Source organism: Schistocerca cancellata, chromosome 9, assembly GCF_023864275.1.
Source record: "Schistocerca cancellata isolate TAMUIC-IGC-003103 chromosome 9, iqSchCanc2.1, whole genome shotgun sequence".
Lineage (NCBI taxonomy): Eukaryota > Metazoa > Arthropoda > Insecta > Orthoptera > Acrididae > Schistocerca > Schistocerca cancellata.
This window is the reverse complement of record NC_064634.1, coordinates 367,712,834-367,738,337: the sequence shown is the minus strand read 5'-3', so window position 1 is coordinate 367,738,337 and position 25,504 is coordinate 367,712,834. Positions and strand designations below refer to the sequence as shown.

Sequence of the window (25,504 nt, the reverse complement as noted above, 5' to 3'; positions counted from 1 at the left end):
AGTTATCTATTAGAATAGCCATTTTGATTACTGTCATCACCATAAAGGCAAAACGATATCGGATCCCCACCGTGCCACATATCGACGAATTTGGTTTGTCATTGAACAGAATTAAACTTTGGTCTTGGCAGAAAAAAGAAGCAGTGAGTCCAATAGAAATGAATAGAATGACGAACTGCGACCTCGTACGTCTAATATTTTAAACGCAACGCTAAAAATCAGCGGCATTGCTTCTGAAAGGTTTTATTAGTCTATTTGGCGATAACTGGTAGTAGCTATTCTCGACAAAAATATCTCTATTACTTAGAAGTGAAAGTTATTTTAGGAATGGCATCCCCTTTAACTTTATGGAGTATGTGGTCAGTGCTCTTAATAAACGAGTTACATTGTGCGATGAAATTTTGCGAGTTAATGACAATGAACAGTAACACAAGAACGTGTTGAAACCAGGGATTAATGACGTAATATACTGGGAGGCAGCTGTAACACGAAATACGACTTTCTCGTGTCGTGCTTTCCGTCAGAAACTGCTATTTTTGGCATTCGGACTTCGTTGCGAAGTTCAGTGCAAAGGATAAATATATTAACGAGCAGAGTGGACCGGGACCTGCATGACGTTTCGAAGGAACTTCACTTCATCCTCATAGCATCGTTTGGTTTACAGCTCCAACGTCTTCAGATATCGTGCTCGAACTTACTAACATATTGCCATGTATCAAAACCACAAGTGAGACTGTTGGTTACAGCAGATTTCCACCAGCAACTAATTCGACAGCCTCTCTCACCGAGAAACAGCCTCTCTCATCGAGATGTAATGGTTACTGCGTTGTAGTCTTCAGTCCTAAGACTGGATTGGCGCACGCTATCAGTGCTGCGGATGGCAGTTTATGTCTGCATGAGATGTCCGTCTTACATCCGTTCGCACGTGCTTACTATAGCCAAGCCTCGGTGGGTCCCTGCAATTTACCCCACCCATACTTCCCTCCATTGCGAACTCGAAGATTCCTTAATGCCTCAGTAGGCAAGTTCGTCCCTTCCCATTTCGATTCAGTACCATTTCATTAGTTTTCCGATCTACCCATCTAAAACTGAGCATTCTTCTGTAGCATGATATTTCAAGAGTTTCCGTTCTCTTATTCTCTGAACTGTTTAATGTCCATGTTTCACATACATCTAAGGCTACTCTCCAAACAAATAAATTCAGAAAATACTTCTTTACGCCTAAATTTCTTATTCGGTGATAAAAACATTTTCTTTTCCGGAAATGTTTTACTTGATGTTGCCAGTCCCTGTCTACTTTGGCCATCATCAGTTACCTCGTGGTTAAGTAGTAAAACGTTTGGAGTACAATACAGCTGCGAATCTGCGTGACATGAGTTCGATAAGGTAGTGGTAGGTTTCCGGAGGTATGTCGCATCAGCTGAAAGATGTCTACGCACAGGTAATGCAGTCGCCAATAATTACGAGCCGGTGGTTTGTGGGCGAGGAATTGGCTCTCGATTGCTCCTAGTGTGAGTTCCATTGGGATCAGTTCTGGTTAATTTGGTAGCCAAAACATCAACATCAGTTAGCTATCATGCTCCTCCACTGTGGCACGTTTCTGGCCTTGCGACATGGACAGTTATTCCCATGAAAACAGTCATCACCATCTGAGAACACATCAAGCATGAAGGGATTCAGTTTTTTGCGGTGAAATTCTCTGCCTCGTGATGACTGGGTGTTGTGTGCTGTCCTTAGATTAGTTAGGTTTAAGTAGTTCTAAGTTCTAGGGGACTGATGACCATAGATGTTAAGTCCCATAGTGCTCAGAGCCATTTTTGCGGTAATGTTTACATGTACCACAGTTGTTATGGTACCTTCTCTATCACGGTCCTGTGGAAGACCGGTTGAATGTCTCCCACAGTATAATACCGACCCAATCAAGTTGCGTCCTTGTCGTGGTGCACATTTCGAGCAACCATACGTCTAGACGACGCGTATCCGGACATGCCTATCGACCCGGTGTTACAAGAAACGTCATCTGACCTGGTGAAAAGTTGACATCGATTCGCTGTCGAATCTCGATGGGCACTAGAATCATAACTGACCTTGTCCTAGTGTCAACATGAAAACACGTAGGGGTCGCTGCTGTGGACCCCCATGTTCGCTGAGTGGTGTGGTGACAAAAACTTGTTTCTGCAGGAGCAGTGCACTCGTCGTCAGAGCCGGGACTTGTCACCACCTGTCCTCCTTCATAGAGCGGGCAAGCCTCCGTCCTCCACGTTCTGTGATGAGGCCTGGATGTCTATCGCCCTCTGGCCAGCTGATGGTTTCACTGTCCTTCAGCCGGCCGCGGTGGTCTAGCGGTTCTAGGCGCTCAGTCCGGAACCGCGGGACTGCTACGGTCGCAGGTTCGAATCCTGCCTCGGGCATGGATGTGTGTGATGTCCTTAGGTTAGTTAGGTTTAAGTCATTCTAAGTTCTAGGGGACTGATGACCAGAGATGTTAAGTCCCATAGTGCTCAGAGCCATTTGAACCATTTGAACTGTCCTTCAGCCGCTTTCCATAGATGCTCACGACAGTACACGGTTTCCGTGGTGCGTGTTCCCCATAACAACGTGCTCTTTGTCAAAGTCGCTCATGTCAATGTATTTCTCCGCTAGCGGCCCATATTGTCGCTAGAACGATTCCTCGTTCGTCTCTGCTCCGCTCATATGCTTCCCTTGCTGCGTCATGTTTTGACCCTTCAGTGTAGGGATACAAGTATCCACACGACATTGTGTGTTACGCGAGGGTTGTTCGGAAAGTAAGGTCCTATAGTTCGTGAAATTCAAACGACAGTGGAAATGCGATGGATCTTAGCACATATGTGTTGGGTAGTGTCTCTAGTATGTTCAGCGCGTCACATCGCTCTTTTTAGTTCTGAGCAAACAGTGAGTACGTAGTGATGCCTAGAGCACTAGTGTCTCCAAGTATGGATGCCCGCTGCAAAAGGCAATGAAGACGCCCCTGCAACGTATCCGATGGGAAGTGTCTGATCACACACCACACAGTCCGGACATGGCTCTCTCTCATGTTCGTCTCTGCACACGTGATCGGGTGCCTATGAAGACAATATTTTGATACAGACAAGGAACTGCAGACCACCGGTAAGCACAGGTGGCTGCCTGCTATGACGAGGGTACTGGGTAGTTGGTACAAAGCTACGACAAATGGCTAGTTCGGAGCGGCGACTGCGTAGAGAAATAGCTGGTAGGTGTACCAAATTGCTGCAAACATTTTTGTTTTCAGTGTGGTTTCCGTTATGCGACCGATCGGGCCTTACCTTCCGAATAGCCCTGGTATGTCGTGGACTAACTCATAATGTGCCATGTACATTATAACTTGCATACTACTGTCGCATATCTGTCAGCAGCACTGCAAGGGAGAAACCAGTTAAGTTTTATCTAACCAAGACACCGCTATCGACAATACGTGTTAACAGTTACAGCAAAAGTCAACTAATTTCCGTTAAACTGAACGATTTTTGTGTTAATTAACGAATTTCTGATGGCTGCTATCATGTCACGCAAAATTAGGTACGTAAAAGTACTCTGACATCCATAGACTGTTACGCTGCAAGAAGAAGATTCTCGGAACAGATTTTCTATATGCTTTTCTGTGAAACACCTATGATTCAAAACCTAAGGGAAAATCCTGTATTGTAACTATATACATCTACTCTGAGCTGCATTTTAAAGCAGAATATAAGTAGATCATGATTATTCTACTATGTTCTCGTATTAAAGAACAATTTTGGTGTGTAAATATGTTTTACTAAGTGCAGTTCATTTCATGCCGTATGACGCACTTTGTACAAATATTGTCTTCTTTCCTTTCTTCCGTTATAGAATAACGATTAGTTAGTTGTATGCATTCACCAATGATTATCGTCTCACTGACAGAAATTCGAAGTAGAAGAACAGGCTGTGACCAACACGTTACGTCCGTGCTCCTTTTCCAGCGAATGTACATTAAAATTCGCTAAATACCTGCAACAAGTTGAACTTAATAAAATAATGAAGAGCATTAAACAGTCGACATTGAGTCAGCTGCTTTATCTATTAACGCCATAGCTGTGTCGGTACGAAATGAATCAGTTGTGAAAAATACGTATGTATCTATGTAGCTTAAGTAATTTACGTCATTTATTTTCTACACTGTTAAATTGAAGTATTTCTATTGAGTCAGTCAGTAATTGAATTCTGAGTTGTATGCACTTCTTCGGTGAACGGTTTTTTTAAAAATCATTTCATTATTCTTTTTGAAATAGTTCTATTAAAATATAGGATTATTTCATAAGAACATGAGTTATTTCAGAAGAAGATTCCACGAAAACAATAAGGGAAATGATTCCTATGTGTGGGTACAGCGTATCTGACATAATAGGTACCAACTATGGCCGCTGTTTGTGATGCGGAAAACGTCAGTATGTGCGTGCAGTTCAGTGAAGCCGCTGACACTAATTGCCTGGGAAGGCCCGACAGCAGTCCGCTTTGGAAAGCTGTTAATTTGGTTGCCTAACCACAGGCGCCGACTAATTCGATGCGACAGTACGGACCGCGTTACTTTTTATTCGGGTACTCCTTCCCCTAGTGGTACACTCTGAAACTACACCATCGGGCATATTAAGAATCTAAATTTCGAGAAATTCCCTGTACACTGACACAAGTCACTTTACCACAAGTCTTGAAATTTTCGCACAGTCATCATCTGAGACCACAGAGTTTCTGAAGAATAACCCTTTGTATGCACGCTTTTCGAGTCAACGTTTTTCTTCAAATTATTGTTACTGGGATACATGTAATATTTATTACATTCAGCTAAAATTGTGATGGTCTTATTTACGACTTATTTCAACGAAACAGCAAACGGAAGTCTATCTGTGCAGAAGGAAAGGTGAAAAATTACATTTGCGGAATTTTGATTTGTTGTAACACAACCTCAGAGATTAAAAGGGTCAGGAGAAATATTATACTTTGGTCTACACTTAGAAATTATCCGCTCACAGGGGAGGTAAATCTATGACACGGAACGCGTAGCTGTTAATATTGAATATCATTTTCCAGTATGACGACACGGTTTCATCTTGGCAGTCTTCAAGTTTGCTATTTCAAGTCCTTATTAATTTAACAAGACCGCCTTAAGTTATGGCACAGTTTCTTTATTCGTGTTGTAATCTAGACGTGTTTCAGTACTTTTTTGCTTTCTTCGTGCAATTTGTCTCAAACTCAAAACAGACTCTTTCATGCAGTTATAATATGTCGCACAAACGCGCGCTGAAACATATAATCAACAAAAGATAAGTCGGTTATTTTATCATCTAAGTCCTTAATTAGCTATATACACTCATGTTCAGAAAAACAGAACATCTTGAACGTCCAGAGATAGGACTTGCATATTCGCAGTACATGTACATTAATGTTACCATCAGGACCCTGTCGGCCAGCGGATTCAAGAACATCAACATCGCGAAACGCCACCTTTCGCGGGTACAACCAACGTCCAGGACGTGCGACCAATGTGACCTGCATGAATGACATCCTGCGACCCGTAGCCACGACCTTTCTGCACGACACCCAGACGCCATATTACAGCACGACAATGCACAACCACATGTTGCCGCACGAACACCTCCGTGCTTGGTGTCACAGGATGTCAGCCATTTTGCCCTGACCAGCCAGATCACCAGACGTCTCGCCAATATGGTGAAACGACGGTGCAGTTCTGTGACCTAACCGCACAACGGGCTCAGGTAAACTTTGGAACGACGTGAATGCAACATGGACATCATTCGCGCCTTACACGCATGTATGCCATCATGTATGGAACAGGTTATGAGGGCCCATGGTGGAACTTGTGCCTTCTAGGCAACAGGACACATGCTAATCCGAAGTGACTGAAATCCTAATGCAGAGCGTACTGATGTACATGTCCTGCCAGTATGAACGTCTTGTCTCTAGTCGTAAAAATATTATGATTTTTCTGAACATAAGTGTATGTTGTCTCTCTTACATGTTAGAGGCATTCTCTGATTTACGTCGATTATTGTAGTGCTTACTCAGCAGATACATCTAATCGTTGCCTATTTGAGAGTGAGAATTTGTGCTTGAAGTTCCACGATTGGAAAGCAGTGTTAGTCATTTGGTCGCTGATTGTTATAGTTCCGTTAGTGATGGCTACCGTAAGTGATACGTTATTTCAGGTTTTATCTTTAAGACAGATACCTTTCCGTTGTTACTTGTCTATAACTGTATGTCAACTGTGAGTGCTGGATAGGATGTTATAAAGCGTGGATCTAAAAAATATACACAACATAAAGAACAGAATTTGATTATGATCTACCGCGTGCACAAAATTCGGTTCAGTCAAAAGCATCCCTTACCCATGCTTGTTTCTTTTGTTGGTCTTTTACCGAAGACAGGTTAGTGGCAGAATTCAAATCATTCCTTGTCCATATTCGTACAACTGTTGCTTTGATTCGTGAAGCTGCTTCCAATTTCCACTTAAACAAAGAGTGACTGCACATGTGTGAGGCATATTTGTTGTGATCCATGAATGAAACACGTCGTGGAGGAGTATCACCTATCAAGATACTATTTTCGACAGGAAAAGACCCAGTGGCAACTACTAATTTTGGACAATTTTGCTTGAATTGAAATATTTACTCGGAATTATCGTTTGTTTGTGCTTTACATGTATGCGTGGTAAAATACGAGTATACTGCTAAAACACATTGCACAGAACCCTTAAAGCCGATAGCTGTGGCCAAGTGATTCTAGGCGCTTCAGTCCGGAACCGCGCTGCTGCTACGGTCGCAGGTTCGAATCCTGCCTCGGACATGGATGTGTGTGATGTCTTTTGGTTAGTTAGGTTTAACTAGTTCTAAGTCTAGGGGACTGATGACCTCAGACGTTAAGTCCCATTGTGCTTAGAGCATTTGAACCTTTTCTTGAATAGAACCAGTAAAAAGTCATGGATATTCCTCGTTGCATTGCTGTTACTGTTTCTTCTGTGGTAGTGATGAAGTACTGCCCCGTTTAGAAAGCTTCCGCAGTGACTAATATGCTGCTTCAAATATTTTTCACTCCCCTAATCGAAGATACTGGAGCAGAGTTGTTTTTTCCGTAGGTATAGGTTTGTGGTAGGTATAGGTTTCTGGATGAAATATTTATCTTAATTTTAACAATGAAATTGGCTTAATGTACACAACATTCACTTTATTCCGAAGTATTTCTGGGCCATACACAACGAGATACAATTGCTGCTTCTCTTAGAGATTCTCTCAAGGTACAGTTAAAAGGCTAGCAGAGAACAACTTTAGTAAGAAACATGAATGGAGCACGTCAGCAAGGGGTTCCAGTAATAAAGATACAAACATCTCTATTCAGTGATACTGTAGACGTAATTCCTCACGCACAATTCATTATTTAGGGTATTGCTGGAGTTACTTAATTATTATGCCTCTGAGTTCAATTTCTTTCCCGTTGACGATGTTGCAGGAATGTGATCCACCGAACAGGCAAAGAGAATATACAGTAGATCAATCGGGGATGTTAAGAACCGGCAGCAACTGGAGTATCTGGAGAGTAGTCAGACGTAAACTGAGAGCTTTATTCACGTACGTAAGTGGCCAGCAAGGTGATCCTTTGTGGGACAGCACACAGCTTTTACTTTGATGGAGCGTCTTAGGCACGGAGAGGGTGGAGTTTCCAGTTACTTGCCGTAGCCGAATCCGGCGCCGTAGGTGCCCAGGCCGTAGCCGAACTTCTTAAAGCCGAGCCCGAAGCCTAGGCCCCCGCCGCCCCCCAGCCTGTTGAGGCCGAGCCCCCCTAGGCCGCCGCCCACGCCGCCCAGCCGCAGCCCCAGGCCTGCCCCGCCCAGACCGCCGCCGCCCAGTCCGATGCCGCCCCCGACCCCGGCGCCGCCCCCCAGTCCGGCGGCGCCCCCCAGGCCGTACAGGCCCAGTCCCCCGCCGAAACCGGAGCCCAGACCGCCTCCACCTGCAAAACACATAAAGCAAGATTGGAACAGTGCTTATTATTACTATTAGTTATTGTTACTTATTATTACTATCTAGCTCTCTGCTCGCACTTTCGTCAGTGTACCCACAATTAGTCCACAGAGAACGTTAAATGTATCTCTGGAATTCAGCCGTGTGGCATATTTTTTGTCTCGATACAGGATGACAAAATTATTGTCTCGCTACAGCCTTAACAACTCAAATAAGAGACAGACTGCGCTTCGCACTATTAACACATTATAAGTCAAGCAAATAAGGTAGGAAATACCAAAAGCCCATTTATAAATATTTCTACATGTTGCTCCTTCTCATCTCACAACCATCCCTCGAGGCATTAGGGGTCCGGATCGAGGTATGAAGTTGAAATTTTGTCAAATACTAAAGTCTAAGATACCCTGGTAATTTCAAAAATTTAAGTTTTTAAGTCAGTGCAATCAAAAGCTACGGCAGTTAGTGTTACATATTTCTATACTCGCAACTTGACTCATCAAGACCTATAAACGAAACATTTGTGTACACAATTAAGTTTGTACGGAAACCTACAGCGCGAGTACTACTCGCATTTGTTCGCTTCCTTTTCCAGGTAGCAAGAGATATGTGTGCCAAATTTGGAAGAAATTGTTTCAGGCGTTACAGAGGTAGACAAATATGTTGATACGTCACTGTCTTTTGCACTATCCATCCCCTCGCTTCAACGTTCTTGGAGTGAATCATCAGGAGTAGCGACCCCTCTATGTTCTCGATACTAATATTGGTCGTCATAGAATATTTTAACATGTCACGGCATCTCATCCACAGACATCGGGACTGTAATGGAGTGTTACCCCCACACTATTTCTAAACAAATAATTATACTGTAGAAATAATAAGCCATGCATATACAAAATTCGGTTGAAATTTCTCCAGAAGTTCCTGTATTATGTTTCTACGTCACAAAGCGGTCACAGCACTCGTGGAGCGAAAGAATACACAAAAAGAAAAGGTATTCCGCAGACAGAGTAATTCTATTTCTCTTGCAGCACCTCTCTCTCTGAAGAAGCAATTTATGCCACTCCAGTCCTTTCTAGCTGAACAAGAATACTTTTCACAATTCAGTGTGCCACAGCTGCTCACTGTATTTTACAAAACTATTGGTGAAATCATCTCGTGCCAGAAAAAGTTTTATAAGTATATGTACTAATTGTTACTGATGGCGGAATCGCAAAGACTTACCAATCAGGCCAGCTCCCCCTATTATAGAGCAGCTCACAGCGGCCAGACACGTCCCCAGGAGAAGCAATGCACGAAACTGAAACACACAAGCAAACGTATCTCATACAACCATCAATACTTTTACATTTGTGTTACGGAGATTCTGATGTCTGTAGCCTTCGTCTCCAAAGGTACAAGGATTTTAACAGCAGCTTCTTTGGACAAATTATCGTTTGCCTACGGAGATAAGGAACGCTCTGCCGCATAGTTCACCACTACTGGACAGTAACGTCTCCCTTCTAATAAGCCAACGTCTACAGTGGGAGCAGTGGTCATCATTCAGTCTCCCCTGGTCGTTAGATTTTCAGGACAGGTTGAACAATGATCTTATCTGTCTCGTTAAGTGTATTATCGGCTCTCAGCATCCCAGTAACAAAAATATTCATCTGAAGAATATGGTGGTAAAAGTGTATGAGCTACATCTGTATAGACACATCTTTGGTGAACTACCAAGGCATCCAAAGGACGCTGGTTTACCAATGATTCGAGCCTATTTCACTTCTGAAGATGGCAGTTTAAACTATCTGAATCGGTAAAGTAAACCAAATATTCTCATGAACCTGATGACTGACTTTTTACCTTTGTTGAACGATTCTGCAGCTGCTGAACTACAGCTAAGAACGAAATCATAATAACCTACGAGTACTTTCTAGAAAAGAATGTCGCTCACAAGGGCACTTACTGCTATTCCGATACATCCCATGTAATTCTCCATCTTAAAGTCAGGGATTATAACACGCAGAATGAAGTTTAGCGAAACAACGGGGTGGCAATGTGACCGCCAGTAATACGTTTGTAGCCTGCTCCCCCAGAACATGCGGTTGACGGCATTTACAAAGATTTGATAACACTACGGAAACATCAAAAACCACAGCAATAATTTGTCACGATTACTCAACACACACTTTCATCAGCGTTGTGTCTTAGAGGATGATGTTTTTCCGCGGCTACCTTGGTTACGGAAGCATGCACTATACGTGCACCAACGACCCGACATGACGCCCTCACAACTACACACAACACTGTTCAGGTCACGACTGACAGCTGTAACATATTGTAGACACTGTGCAGTTGCTCTTCGCGGTGAAATACGTACAACAGCGCAAACTGCAGGCTTGCCTAGCACCTGCATTTATGTTCTAGCATGCATTTATCCCTATGTAGCCATATTTTTTTCAACCCCCTATAAGTGTACTTGTTTATATGTGTATTGAATGAAGCCGTTGGCTTGCCCGACATATACAGTGTACCTATGGCGCTGCCAATAATAGGGGCTCCTCAAGTTTTTAGCGATCAGAGAACAGAAAATGTTTTTAATAACATATTCGTTTCGTTTGAATGATATAGCAAGTATGAAGCTAGTTTCCCACTAGTCCCACTACTAACTGAGCATCAGAAAAAAACAGTTTACAATGGTTTTCAGGGATTGTCAGTGACACTTTTAATTCTGTCTTTATTGTCTCTGAGAAGACATTGTATAATGAGCACCTCATCCTGTAACTTCAGACCAAATTAATGAACAAATAGCACACCATATTAATTTATAATTTGTTTTTTTTTCCCATAGTTCATAGAGCGCCTGTTGACTATTCGTTATAGTTGCAAGTGTAGTACTAAATGTAATCAGCAGGACAACCAGTAGAAGTGAAATCCCTGCACAGTACAGCCCAATTTCCGAACTGCTGTCATTATGTGAACGGATAAGAAGGAGCGAGATCATCAAGGACAGTGCTGGGCGATGCGGTTTCTGTGGTTTCTGTTGGTAAAAATGAGTGGAGAGAGTGCACTGTCTCTCACTACGACAACGATTGTTCCCATACGAGTAGGAAATTGGGTTCCAGGTACTGCCACACCCACTGTACTCTCTTAACTTGGCCCATTCTGATTACCATCTTTTCGACGCTAAGAAGAAACCCCCGTGCGAACATCATTTTGCAGAATACCAGGAACTGAGAGCAGCTGTCCTGCTGCTGGTGCGACAGACTCCACAAAAGTGGTCCCCGGAGGGCCTGCACTAGTTAAAAGGCCGAGTCAGGAGAATAGGGCGAGTGTGGCAGTACATGAAACTTAATTTCACTGATGGCAGCCGTGTTTTCCCCACTTGTAAGAAAGGTAAGATATGAGAAATTAGGGCTCCTATGAAGGCTCTATTAGCGAGTGGAACAGGAGAGGAAATAACAAATAGTGGTGCTGGATACCCTCCACCATGGGCTTGTGGAGTATCTGTGTAGCTGGTAGATGTAGATTATCGTTGTCCTGTTGTACTCTCCACACACTGCCACCATTCACGTTTGAATATCTGCAGTGTTTATTTCCTACTGCAGCAGAGAACATGTCGTCCAGTACTGTCCTTGGTGATCACACTCCATGTTGCCCGCTCATCTAATGACAGCAGTTACGAAATTGGAGATTATACTTCTAGCAACTGTCCCGCACTTACTGTTAAACCAAAGTGTTACATAGTTGCAACCGTAATGATAAGTAAAATGGACCATGAATGATGAGAAAAAATCAAATGTAAGTTGATGTAGAATGTCCGTCGTATATTAATCTTACAATATTTTTCTCGATACTCTGAAAGAACTTTTATTGTGAGTTACTTTGATGTTTCTTTTAATCAACAAACGTATTAGTTATGTAATGTGAGATTACGAAATCAAAACGCCAAGTCCTTCAGCAGACTGTGGAAAGGATAATCTGAAAGAAGTTCATTCAGACCTAGCGAAATAAAGTGGTGATCAGGCCTTGGGACTCGTATTCAGAAATAGCAGGTCTCAAATGGAAATCCGGTTTTCTAATTTAAATGTACCTAGCAGTCTTTAAATAATTTAAGAAGTATGAGGTGTACCACACCTGAGTCTTGCATTACTCATCCAATGCTCCTTATGCAAAGCTCTCCATCTTGACAAGACGCTAAAAATTAACCGTCCATCCTACTTTCAGTAACACAGATAATGGATAATTTCATAGTTTCCTTCCCTCTCTCTCATTTCTCCAAATAGCCTAACCGTGTGCATATATCCTTGTTTGTTAGTGGGTGTCTGTGCATATCTCTTCTTAAATGTTGAAATATATAATTAAGGAAACATCTGATTTGATGGCACAAATCCTGGGACGCTTTTTCAGTATGCTAAAAAGTGAAACCACTAAAAACATTCAAAATACTATACTACTCATACAACAGATGTATATTTTTTTAAGTGTTGCTAAATGACTTGATTCTTATGTCGCCTGGGGAGAAGAAACACAACATAAAAAAAGCAGAAATCGGTGTTCCCAGCTTGTGAGGCCCCAAGTCGATGATGTTCATCTGGCAAATCCTTTTATAGATTTTTCTTTTCTTCATGATACGTGTAACAGACTGTTGAAACATCTTGCTCTATTAGTCGATTCTGCTACAGCTACAATATGGGATCAAAAGTATCCGCACACCCCTGAAAACATACGTTTTTCATATTAGGTGCATTGTGCTGTCAGGTGCTTCATATCAGCGACATCAGTAGTCATTATACATCGTGAGACAGAAGAATGGGGCGCTCCGCGGAACTCACAGACTTCGAATGTGTTGACGTGATTGGGTGTCACTTGTGTCATACGTCTGTACGCGAGATTTCCACGCTCCTAAAAATTCCTAGGCTCACTGTTTCCGACGTTATAGTGAAGTGGAAATGTGAAGGGACACGTACAGCACAAAAGCGTGCAGGCCGACCTCGTCTGTAGACTGACAGAGAGCGCCGACAGTGAAGAGGGTCGTAATGTGCAATAGGCAGACATCTATGCAGACCATCACACAGGAATTCCAAACTGCGTCAGGATCCTCTTCAAGTATTATGACAGTTAGGTGGGAGGTGAGATAACTTGGATTTCATTGTCGAGCGGCTGCTCATAAGCCACACATCACGCCGGTAAATGCCAAACGACTCTCGCTTGGTGTAAGAAGCGTAAACATTGGACGAGTGAACAGTGGAAAAATGTTGTGTGAAGTGACGATTCAAGGTACACAATGTGGCGATCCGATGGCAAGCTGTGGGTATGGCGAATGCCCGGAGAACGTCATCTGCCAGTGTGTGTATTGCCAACAGTAAAATTCGGAGGCAGTGGTGTTATAATGTGGTCATATGTTTCAATGAGGGGGCTTGCACTCCTCGTTGTTTTGCGTGGCAGAACCACATCACACGCCTACACTGATGTTTTAAGCCCCTTCTTGCTTCCTAGTGTTGAAGAGCAACGGGGATGGCGATTGCACCTTCCAACACGATTGAGCATCTGTTCATAATGCACGGCCTGTGGCGGAGTGTTTACACCAAAATAACATCCCTGTGATGGACTGGGCTGCACAGTGTCCTGACCTGAAACCTATAGAACTCCTCTGGGATGTTTTGGAACGCCGACTTCGTGCCAGGCTTCACCAACCGACATTGATACCTCTCCTCGGTGTAGCACTCCGTGAAGAGTTGGCTGTCATTCCCCAAGAAACCTTCCACCACCTGCTGAACGTATGCCTACGAGAGTGGAAGCTCTCATCACCACATTTAATGTCAGCATTACCGATGGAAGTTACTACGAACTTGTAAGTCAATTTCAGCCACTTTTCCGGATACTTTTGATCACATAGTGTATGTTAATTTGTTAGTCGTTGCAAAACTATCTTGTTTTATTGAAAATTACGACACTCGGAGACAATTATCCGACTGAGCTCGGAAGATACTTGTTAATGATCAAACACAGAACATGAGATTAAAGCTTTCGTTGTTTCTTCTGAACCACATAATTCAAATGTCGGGATATTTCGTTTGAAAAGAACACAAACTGTTTCCATCCAACCCTTAGCCGACCCGAAGTGGTTCTCCACCGCTCTCGACTTCGTGGACGAGGGGACACTTACACCAAGTTTCCTTCCCTTTACAAGATTAAAGCCAGAAAGGTGATACACAAGTCACATAAACCCTTTTTCGTGGTTTCCCTCTCTCGGATTTCATTATACTCTAAGGTGAAACAAGCCCTCCAACATAAACACTTTTATAACTCCTAAATAATCTGTGGATGGTAGAGGTAGCAAAAGGAAGGAGAAATTTTGAACTCCATTTTCAAATATTTCTTTCCAAAGCAAATTCAAGAGTACTGTCCATGTTTAACTCTAGCATCACTGCAGAGAAAAGTAAAGTAGCTGTTAAGGGTAAGTGGCGTTGAAAAAGAGCTGAAATCGCTACAGAAGGACAGGTCCCAATGGAATTCGTATCATTGTCTGTAAGGAAATTGCGAATGAGTAAATACCTCTTCTAACTAAAATATATCACAGATCCTTCCAACAACAGCCTGTAACAGAATTAGTGTACGAAACTAACGTCCAATATCATTGACAACCATATGTCCTCAACTGAAACGTAATGAAGTATTTCGAACACAATATTGTGGAATATAAAGCTCGCTTTTCTCATATAACATCCAATAAGCAATGCATCAAGGGGAGCCATGTGCACGCAGTATATCTTGACTTCGGAATAGCATTTTACTCAGTATAGCATCTGCGCTTATTTGCGAAAGTATGACCATTGCTGGAACCTAATGAAGTTTTACACTATATTGAGGATTTCTTGCTAAGGAATAGGTAGTATGTTATCCTGGATGGATCATGCCGCAAAGAAGCGTGACGTATCTGCCCTACTCATAATACATATTAATGAATTGCGAAATAAAATTAGCCGTAGTTTCAGAATTTTCGCAGGTGATGAAGTTATCCATAGTGAAAGAAAAAAAAAAGAAAAGGTAGTTGCACAAATATCCAGTCATAATTTTCAGTAAATGTTTAGCCGTTTGAAACTGTGCAGTCTATAAAACGTAGCACCCTATATAACATCAGTGAGTCACAAATGGAATCGGTCAGCTCGCATCACAGCAAGAATTTGTTGGAATATGAAATGGAATTATATTGCAGACCCAGTCGTAAATTAAGGAGGTGGCAAACATTGATTCAGGATACTGGGGAAATACAATCACCCTGCAAGGGATAGAGTCTTGCTACTCATCAAAGAATATATCTCAAGTACACAGAGTGCCTATTGTCTTTGGTGTTTCGACAGATGTTTGAAATTTGGTTTTCGCTCTGTGTATCTGGAATCAGCACAAACTAGTGCTGCTCATTGTGTCTACCGTGTGAAGCCCACTATCGACGGAAACCATCGGTTTGGTTCCCATTACAAACTAAATGATTTTTGATTTGGAATTTTAGGTGCCCGTTCGATACAGCGGTACTAAATTAGTTTATTGCGATATTTGTTTTATCGATTTATATTTACAGGGACATGTTAGCAGGAAGGATTACCAGTACTCCAGTAGCGACTGAGCATCGCTGCTGTATAGCGGTAGCAGTCAGTGTGGACCAGGGTGGTGCTTTAGCTCTCGGAGTACTGGTTATTCTTCGTGTTTTACTATCTCTCTTAATTGTTGTTGTAGTGGTCTTCAGTCCTGAGACTGGTTTGATGCAGCTCTCCATGCTACTCTATCCTGTGCAAGCTTCTTCATCTCCCAGTACCTACTGCAACCTACATCCTTCTGAATCTGCTTAGGGTATTCATCTCTTGGTCTCCCTCTACGATTTTTACCCTCCACGCTGCCCTCCAATGCTAAATTTGTGATCCCTTGATGCCTCAAAACATGTCCTACCAATCGATCCCTTCTTCTAGTCAAGTTGTGCCACAAACTTCTCTTCTGCCCAATTCTATTCAATACCTCCTCTTTAGTTATGTGATCTACCTATCTAATCTTCGGCATTCTCCTGTAGCACCACATTTCGTATGCTTCTATTCTCTTCTTGTCTAAACTATTTATCGTCCACGTTTCACTTCCATACATGGCTACACCCTATACAATTACTTTCAGAAACGACTTCCTGACACTTAAATCTATACTCGATGTTAATTTTTTTCACTTCTTCAGAAACGCTTTCCTTGCCGTTGCCAGCCTACATTTTATATCCTCTCTACTTCGACTATCATCAGTTATTTTGCTCCCCAAATAGCAAAACTCCTTTACTACTTTAAGTGTTTCATTTCCTAATATAATTCCCTCAGAATCACCCGACTTAATTCGACTACATTCCGTTATTCTTGTTTTGCTTTTGTTGGTGTTGATCTTATACCCTCCTTTCAAGACACTGTCCATTCCGTTCAACTGCTGTTCCAAGTCCTTTGTTGTCTCTGACAGAATTACAATGTCATCGGCAAACCTCAAAGTTTTTATTTCTTCTCCATGGATTTTAATACCTACTCTTCATATGTATCGATAAAAGATATATCGCAGTACACTATTTTAAGGACCGCTATATTGAATGGGTGCGTAAAATTTGGGAGTGCTGTATCGAATGTGCAAGTAAAATTCCACTTTCAAAATGATTTTGTTTGTAACGGGAAAGCTACCGACGCTTTCCGTCGAAACTGGGCGTCGCATGACAGACGTGATGAGCCGTATTTTGTTGAGACAGACTCGTACATTGCAAAAAATAAATTGCAGTGCAAATGGAGTAATTCCGGATTCATTCAATCATTTTCAATCTCGAGTAAGGTATAGTTGTCACATACTGGTAGGAAATAAACTACTCAAAAATCCTTCAACCATGTGTGTCAGTTTAGAATCGAGGTGAGCAGGAACTAAGAGAACACTGGACAGACTCATCTCCACGTTGCAAAAACGGAACTGGAAGGATCTATTGGAATACTAGAGAAAATGGGCCTGACGATTCTCAGTAGGGAGACATGGTATAAACCAAGTGGGACTGTCAGTTAACTCGTGAGATTGCGTCACGAACATGCTGAAGAGACTGATGTGACAGACGCCTGAAGACAGACAGCAACTATCCCTCGAAACCGTATGTGAGACGTTTCAGGAACCAGCATTGAGAGCGGAATCTAAGAATATGCTACAATGCTCCACGTTCGTTCCACGTTTTGCTCCCGTAGAGACCACGAAGACCACATTAGGTAACTACAGTGCGCACAGAGGCTTATTTAAGCCATCATTCTTCCCGCTTCCCGCATACGCATGAAGTCGTACAAAGAGAAGTACTCTCCACCATGGACTACTCCATGTATAGATGTAGATGTAAGATAGCGAGAACTTTTTGAAACGCATAGTGACCGTTCAAATAGCTTTGAAACAAAGTTTCTTGTTCTCCTTTTCCTTCTTTACCTAAGCCATTTTTAAATGTGGCTGAGTGGCAGACCAGTTCGTGGAGCAGGCGTGCCGGTACTTACCATGGCTGCTGCTGTGGCTGGGCTGCGGCTCTGTCGGTGCTGGAAGCTGACAGCGAGTGACGTGCAGACACCCCGGGCCGGGATTTATAGGGCGGGCGCGCGGCCTCCGTACCACGCGGGGCGCGGCCTTCGGCTGCGGTGAGGCGCGACGCACCGTGTCTCCAGGAGACACAGCCATCCGCCGCTCCCCAGGCCTACTCACTCCCGTCTTTACTTGAGCCAGGCACCGCCCGCCTCAAAAGCAACGACCCGACTCCGTCTTTGTCACCAGAAAACCAGGTAGGTTGGTGAGCTTACGTCCCTTCGCCGTAATTAACCATGTTTATAACAAGTTTGTTTGTGTGGGCATCCTCCGCAGCAGGTATATAAACACTTAGAATGAAATTTTCACTCTGCAGCGGAGTGTGCGCTGATATGAAACTTCCTGGCAGATTAAAACTGTGTGCCGGAACGAGACTCGAAATCGGGACCTTTGCCTTTCGCGGGCAAGTGCTCTAACAACTGACCTACGCAAGCACGACTCACGCCCCGTCCTCACAGCTTTAATCCCGCCAGTACCTCGTCTCCTCGCTCTCTTCACTGAAGAGTAAAAATTTCATTCTAGAAAAATCCCCCAGGCTGTGGCTAAGCCATGTCTCCGCAATACCCTTTCTTCCAGGAGTGCTAGTTCTGCAAGGTTCGCAAGAGAGCTTGTGTGAAGTTTGGAAGGTAGGAGACTAGGTACTGGCGGAATTAAAGGTGTGAGGAGGGGGCGTGAATCGTGCTTGGGTAGCTCAGTTGTTAGAGCACTTGCCGGCGAAAGGCAAAGTTCCCGAGTTCGAGTCTCGGTCCGGCTCGCAGTTTTAATCTGCCAGGAAGTTTTATATAAACACTTGTTTCGTAAATAGAACTGCCTTTTCCTGCTGCTAGTCACTTTATTTATCCCACACGCGTTTTGCCTTCTCCTGTTCTAAGGCATCTTCAGTGGGATCTGAACGATACAGTTTTGTTAGTTTCAGATTATTAAACAGTTCACTTCGCAATTTTTTTGTAAAAAAAAGTAATTACTTACGATTTGCTGATCTGCGTTTCCTCACATCTGCTACCACTTTTATCACTGCCATATAATCACCTCTTTGTGTTCTCGCCTTCCACACATTGTTCAACATGTTACTCACTCTTTTTTGTGTTGGACTATTGTACTTTTGTCACTCGATACAACCATTTCGTCGTTCACAAGTACAGCTATCACACCCAACTGGTGAAATCGTAAACGATGTTTTTCAGAAAATCATTAAGTGGTTCTCTGTAAATGGGCTCTTATTAAACTTTGACAAAACACAGTACATATAGTTCCACAAAGTAAATGGGATGACACCACTAATAAATATAGACTTCGATCAGAAATCGGTAGGTAACGTAGAATATTCAAAATTTCTAGGTGTATGCATTGATGAGGGGTTGAACTGGAAAAAAAACACACTGAGGATCTGCTGAAACGTTTGAGTTCAGCTACTTATACTATTACGGTCATTGCAAATTTTGGCGATATACATCTGAGTAAATTAGCTTACTACGCCTATTTTCCTTCTCTGCTTTCATATGGCATCATATTCTTGGGTAATCATTGAGTAAAAGAGTGTTCATTGCACAAAAGCGTGTAATCAGAATAATTACTGGAGCTCATCCAAGATCATCCTGCAGACCCTTATTTAAAGAGCTATACTGTAGTCTCACAATATATATATTCACTTATGAAATTTGTTATTAACAATCCGAAAGAATAAAGGATTATCTTGATAAAGGATGATCTTGACTACTCACGGTTAAATCTACGTAACTTTGGCTCAGAAGGGAATACATTATACTGCCACAAATGTCTTTGGTCACCTAAGAGCGTCAAAACTCTGACAGATAGCCATATAGCATTTAAAAGAAAATTAAAAGAATTTCTGAATGGCAACTCCTTCTACTCATTAGATGATTTTTTTGATATAGTAAGTGGGTAATTTCTCCAACCCCCACAAAAAAAATTAAAAATATTAAGTGTCATGTAATATTTTGTGTAATGTAATATTTTCTATAGACACCTTTTATTAATATGACACGTTCCATATCATTTCGAAGTGTCGTATTCATGTTCTATGGAACAAGTACTAATCTGATCTAATCTTCACAACAGGAAATTGTGACTCCATTACGTGTTTCATCTTCAGGGAATAAACACAGCATGCACAACAGACATTTCTATACAAAAATACACCCCAACACTGACAAAAAACAGACATGTACCAGAAAGCAGGTATATATCAGCTACAGTGTAACACTTGCGAAGGCACATACATAGTAGAATGAAGGCTTTCACGACCGGGTGACATGGCTGTTGATATACTTTCCGGGATGTGAGGTCGTGGTCCAAGAACTTTTCTGCTCCTTACGTTTCGTCCAGAACTGCGCTGGACTTCCTCAGAGGCGCTGCTCCGCTGAGTCGGCAAGACTCAGCGGAGCAGCGCCTCTGAGGAAGTCCAGCGCAGTTCTGGACGAAACGTAAGGAGCAGAAAAGTTCTTGGACCACGACCTCACATCCCGGAAAGTATATCAACAGGCACATACACAGGACAAACAGGTAGAACATTTGATGTCAGATACAAAGAACACATGAGAGCTGGAAATACGGGACAAACCATTCCACATTTGCAGAACATCTAAGAGAAATTGACCACAAACCAACCACCAGAGAAGATGGCACGAAAATAATTACATTCAACAATTACAAACACCTCCTAACCATGCAAGAAAATTACAACATACAGAAAATCAAAGCAGAGGGGAAGATACTGTTGAATGACCAAGTACACATGCCAAGCAATTCATTATTTACACAAATAGATAAAATAATAGAATAGCGTTCGCAAAATGTATTGATATAATAATACTGTCGAATATGATAATAATAGAACCCAACATATTTACACTCACTCATCCATGAAACCCTCCACAGAATATTGAAACGAAAAGTCAAATCAGCTGTCACCGAAGTTTTCAACCACTCGCTCACGGCTAGTACATCAGCAATCCCCCCCCCCTCCCCCTAAAATAAACTCGTCGGCTCTATCCCTCTCTCACTCATAGACACACACAGTATAAACATCATAAATAGAAGTTAGTCTCGCACATATACTTCATTAGATTGGCAACAAATAGGTAAACATACCAAAGAAGATGGAACACGTAATGGAGTCGAAACATTTACGTTGTGGAAAACAGTGTACGACGAAATAGTTGTATCGAGTAACAAAAGAGCAATAGTCCATCACAAAAAAGAGTGATAAACATGGTGAACAGTGTTTGGAAGGCGAGAACACAAAGATGTGATTATATGACAGTGATAGAAGTGATAGTGCGGCCTCCAGACCAGATGCGAGGAAACGCAGATTAGCAAATCGTAAGTAATTACCTTTTTTACAAAAAAATTATAGACCCACTGATGATGCCTTAGAATAGGAGAAGGCGAAACGCGTATGGGATAAACAAAGTAACTAGCAACAGGAAAAGGCAGTTTTATTTACAAAACAAGTAACCAGGTTTATCTTTTTCTTGACGGGTACGACACCCGCTAATTTGCTAAATGGATGTGGCATTTTTCATTTACGTTATTACCTATTTAACTTTTTTTGTTGGACAACTACAGGGGGTGGTAATAAATATGGAAACATTACAAATAAAACAAATTACAGTGTGTAATACAGTACAGGAAACACGTTGGCATTCAAAACAGTTTCCACTCCTCTCGGAAGAGAAAGATACAGGTCCCATATGGTTATCAAAAAAATCTTACACCAATCTTCCCGAATAATACTGGTAAGTTCCGAGACGTTGATGGAGGTGGATAGTGATCACTCACCCTTAATAATATTGAGATGAGGGATTTGGTGGGCATGGGAGGTGCTCAGAAAACTAGTCTCTGGCGATGCGAACTCTGTGAACGTGGATCTGTCATATTCCAGTACAGCGTCACCATTGAGGAATGAACAGTATACCATGGGATGCCAAAATGGTCACACAGTCCTTCACAATAATCCGAACACGCAGAGTAACCACAGAGCCCATGGAGAGTAACCATAGAGCCCATGGAATACTATGATATGGCTGCCAAAATCATCAGAGAACCCCTTCCATCTTTCAGTTCTAAGACGTAAACTCTGCCGGAAGTTCGAAACACTGTGAAACAAGACTCATCCAACCAAATGACTTTCTTTCATTGCTGCGTAGTACAGGTTTAACGACTTCGACACCACGTTTTCCTTTTACAGGCATCTGCATCTCTGGCAAGTGATTTTGGAATACCAGCTCAGCCTGCATTTCATTGTTTATGGAGCTCCCTTCGCGTTGTTCTGGCGCTTACAGACTTTGCAACATCTAGTTCTGCAGTGAGGTTTCTGGCCGTCGTACTCTTATTGTTCATGACAAGCCTCTGCAACGGCCGTCCGTCACGACTCTTCAAAACACACTTTCATCCACATCGGGATTTAGTGGATGATGTTTTTCAGCTTTCGCTGTAAGCGGCAGCAATCTTCGATACAGTACCTCTTGAAACTCTAACTTCGGCTACCTTGGCTATGGATGCATCCACCATACGAGGAACAACAATTTGCCGACGTTCATTTAGCTCGTACTCGCAACTACACAGAACGCTATTCTGACCACGACTGACACATCCAGCGTGTTGAGGACATTCCACGGATACCATTTATCGTCAAATACAGCGGCGCAACCCGCAGGCGTGGCTAGCGTCTGTGTTCAAGCGTGCGTTTCTCGCTGTGTTTTCACATTTTCGTCCAGCCCCTGCACGTACAGCTGTTTAAGCCGGTATCCAGTTTTAACTGTACAAAAAACAGACTACATTACCGCTTCGAAACGGGAAGACAGTTTCCTGAACTTAAATTAATGGCAGCCTTTCAACAATTGCCGACCTCGGTTGGAAACAGTGATGAGAGGTAGACAAGTAGTGTTACTGGATTTAAACATGGTAGGTGATGTGCTTTATTCATATTACTTCATAGTTATATGATAAACCTAGAAATGGCAGCTCTAATTTCAGAGTCTCACTAATGGCAACTTTGTCACGATGTGTGCATGTGAACAGTGGTCAGTACCATAAATATGGCTGCCGGTAGTAGTTACGTGTGCAATGTTCGTGCTAGAAAAAGGCTTCTGAGAGATGATTTGTACAAATCCAAAGATAATGTGAATAGTTACAACTCAGATATAAATCATGAATACTTTAAGAGGTAGTTAAAGTGGCAATGTGGGGGCCGAAATGTTAAGAGCCATAATTAAAGTTTTTTACGTGCTGTAGTAAGGCAACACTACAGTTAATGTTGTATTGTGCTGCATCATAGAATAATTTTTGCGGTTGTTATGCATTTTTACTTCATATACTCGTAATGCAAGTGCTAGTATCTTAAACAGAAACAATTCAGACCTTTTGAAATTGTGTGTTTTAGAGGATTCACAGGAATGTTTCATTAACTAGCCCTGGAAGTTAACAGTGGTAATTCAATGCTAACCCACGTTAAGTTCACGCAAGTAAACAGCGAATTCTGATGAATATAAATTTGCATAGATTTTACATCTTTATAAATACGCCGCTAAAAATATGTCGTTGCTCTTGAAATATTTGAAAACAATGAACTTTCTGAATAAAAGAATCACAATGGATGTACTTGTAATTGTATATGTACTTGTATTTTGTTGAAATGTTACTGCGCAATTTCTTAAAACAACCAACTTTTCCCTTACCAGTGTTTACAGCCAAGATCTTCAATTGTCTAATGGAAACATGCGACCTTATAAATGTAGTACAAGATTGGTTAATTGGTGCACTATTCACATTACATGTTTTCGTATATTATTGATTACCGATTTCAGAAATTTATTGCCATCTTAAGATCTGATCATTAACTCATGACGAAGTTCCTTGTGGATAAATTTTAATATCTAAACTTTACAACAAACTGCCAAAACCAGTAACGCGAATACTGCTGTAAGTGCGTTATCTTGATGCAATAAATTTTACGAGAAAGTACTTACCTAGAAAAATTACCATACGTATAAAAACGGCACCTTATTTAAATTATTCGCTAGCACTGATTTGGTTTACGAACTTGACTGTTAGTGATGTTTTGGCAGTTGGTTCGTACAGACAAGGTGGGAGATGTGGAATGAAACTATGTTGACCAAAGAATAAAAGTGAAGGTGACCTAACAATTTCAGACAACTACCGTCATATCAGTTCTCTGCTTACGTCGTATCTTTGATCGTGCACTAACTGTCAGTACATCAAGAACACTTAAATCTCGAAACCAAAAGTTACGGAAACACGTAATGTGAATACACTATTTTTCATACTTACGGCACCTCCATATAGGTAACCATCATATCATTAATTTATATGCAGCTAACTGTGTTCACGTTAGTTGAAATAAGAAACAGTCCAAGTGGAGTAATTCCGCATGCATTCAAGCATATTCAGTCTCGAATAAGCAATATTTGACACGTACTGGTAAGAAATAAAGCACTCAAAAAAAAGACAAAAAACTTGCAACCAGGTGTGTGAATTTAGAATCGAAGTGAGCAGCAACTAAGATAACACTGGACCTGATGAAATGCCAATACGAATCTACAGATTATACGAAAGAACTTACTACTCCTCTAGCAACAGTACAGTTTACAGTAGGACAGTAGTATTGTTCCCAGCTATTGGAAAGAACCAGAGATCATTCCTGTATTCAAGAAATTCTAAGTTTGCTTATGATCGTAGTTCGGGAGGCCGAAAATATCTTCTGCAATAATCAACATGGATTCCGCAAACAACGATCGTCCCAAACAGCTCACTGTGTTCGTCCATGGAACACAGAAAGCAGTAGACATCAGGGGCCATGTAGATGCCGTGTTTCTCGACTTCCTAAAGGCGTTCAAAACTATGCAACTCTGCCGCCTAACAAACAAAGTAGGAGGTTAGTAACAGTAGAACAGCTGTATGATTTGATAACGGAACTCAGCGTGTTATTCCTAATCGAGTGTAATATCTCGACATAAAAGTAGCTTCGGATGTTTCCCGAGGCAGTGTTATGGTACTATTACTTTGTCAATATACAGGCTACGAATGACTTAGTGGACAACATCGGAAGTTCCATGAGGCTTTAAGTGGATGATGCTGTTGTGTACAGAGAAGTCGCTATACTATGAAATAGTCGTGGTATCCAGGAAGGCCCGCAGAGAATCGTCGATTGACCGTTGATCTTCAGCATAAACAACTGTAACGTGTTGTGCTTTAATACGCAGAAAAGACTTTATTCTGTAATTACAGAATCTACCCCATAAAGTAATCGCTGATGTGGCTGACGCCAGATACAGATTCATTGGAAGAACCCTCAGGAAGTTTAGTTTGTTATCCTTTTAATAAGGTTTTTAAACTGTAATTATAATGTTATTGTTGAGCAATGAAGTGTATAGCATGAAACAACAAATAACGAAATGTGTGGCCCCAGCCCGCAGCTCGTGGTCGTGCGGTAGCGTTCTCGCTTCCCACCCCCGGGTTTCCGGGTTAGATTCCCGACGGGTTCAGGGATTTTCTCTGCCTCGTGATGGCTGGGTGCTGTGTTCTGTCCTTAGTTTAGTTAGGTTTAAGTAGTTCTAAGTTCTAGGGGACTGATGACCATAGATGTTAAGTCCCATAGTGCTCAGAGCCATTTGAACCATTTTTTTGTGTGGCCCCACCTTCCATACATTTTTCCTTCAAGTTATCCCAACCCTAGTTGTGAGGTATTCATGTTGATTGTTATACAATAGATGTTCATTCTCCAAAAACATCGTAAGTCTTGAGTATGAAACAAGTTCCATAACTCAATAGATTAACAACGATATAGGTCTGTAATAGTGTGCATCAGTCTTGTGGCCCATCTTGAAAATGGGAATCAC

General features: G+C 42.0%; 1 protein-coding gene across 1 annotated transcript; it reads right to left on the bottom strand.

Moving 5' to 3' along the window:
* Window positions 1–7,218: 7,218 nt before the first annotated feature.
* On the bottom strand, window positions 7,219–17,593 carry LOC126100495 (acanthoscurrin-2-like). Its single transcript, XM_049911104.1, has 3 exons — window positions 17,543–17,593; window positions 9,255–9,330; window positions 7,219–8,022 (listed from the first exon to the last, which is right to left on the bottom strand). Exons 1-3 carry the CDS (start codon window positions 17,543–17,545, stop codon window positions 7,736–7,738), a joined length of 366 nt encoding a protein of 121 aa, XP_049767061.1. The 5' UTR covers window positions 17,546–17,593; the 3' UTR covers window positions 7,219–7,735.
* Window positions 17,594–25,504: the final 7,911 nt, after the last annotated feature.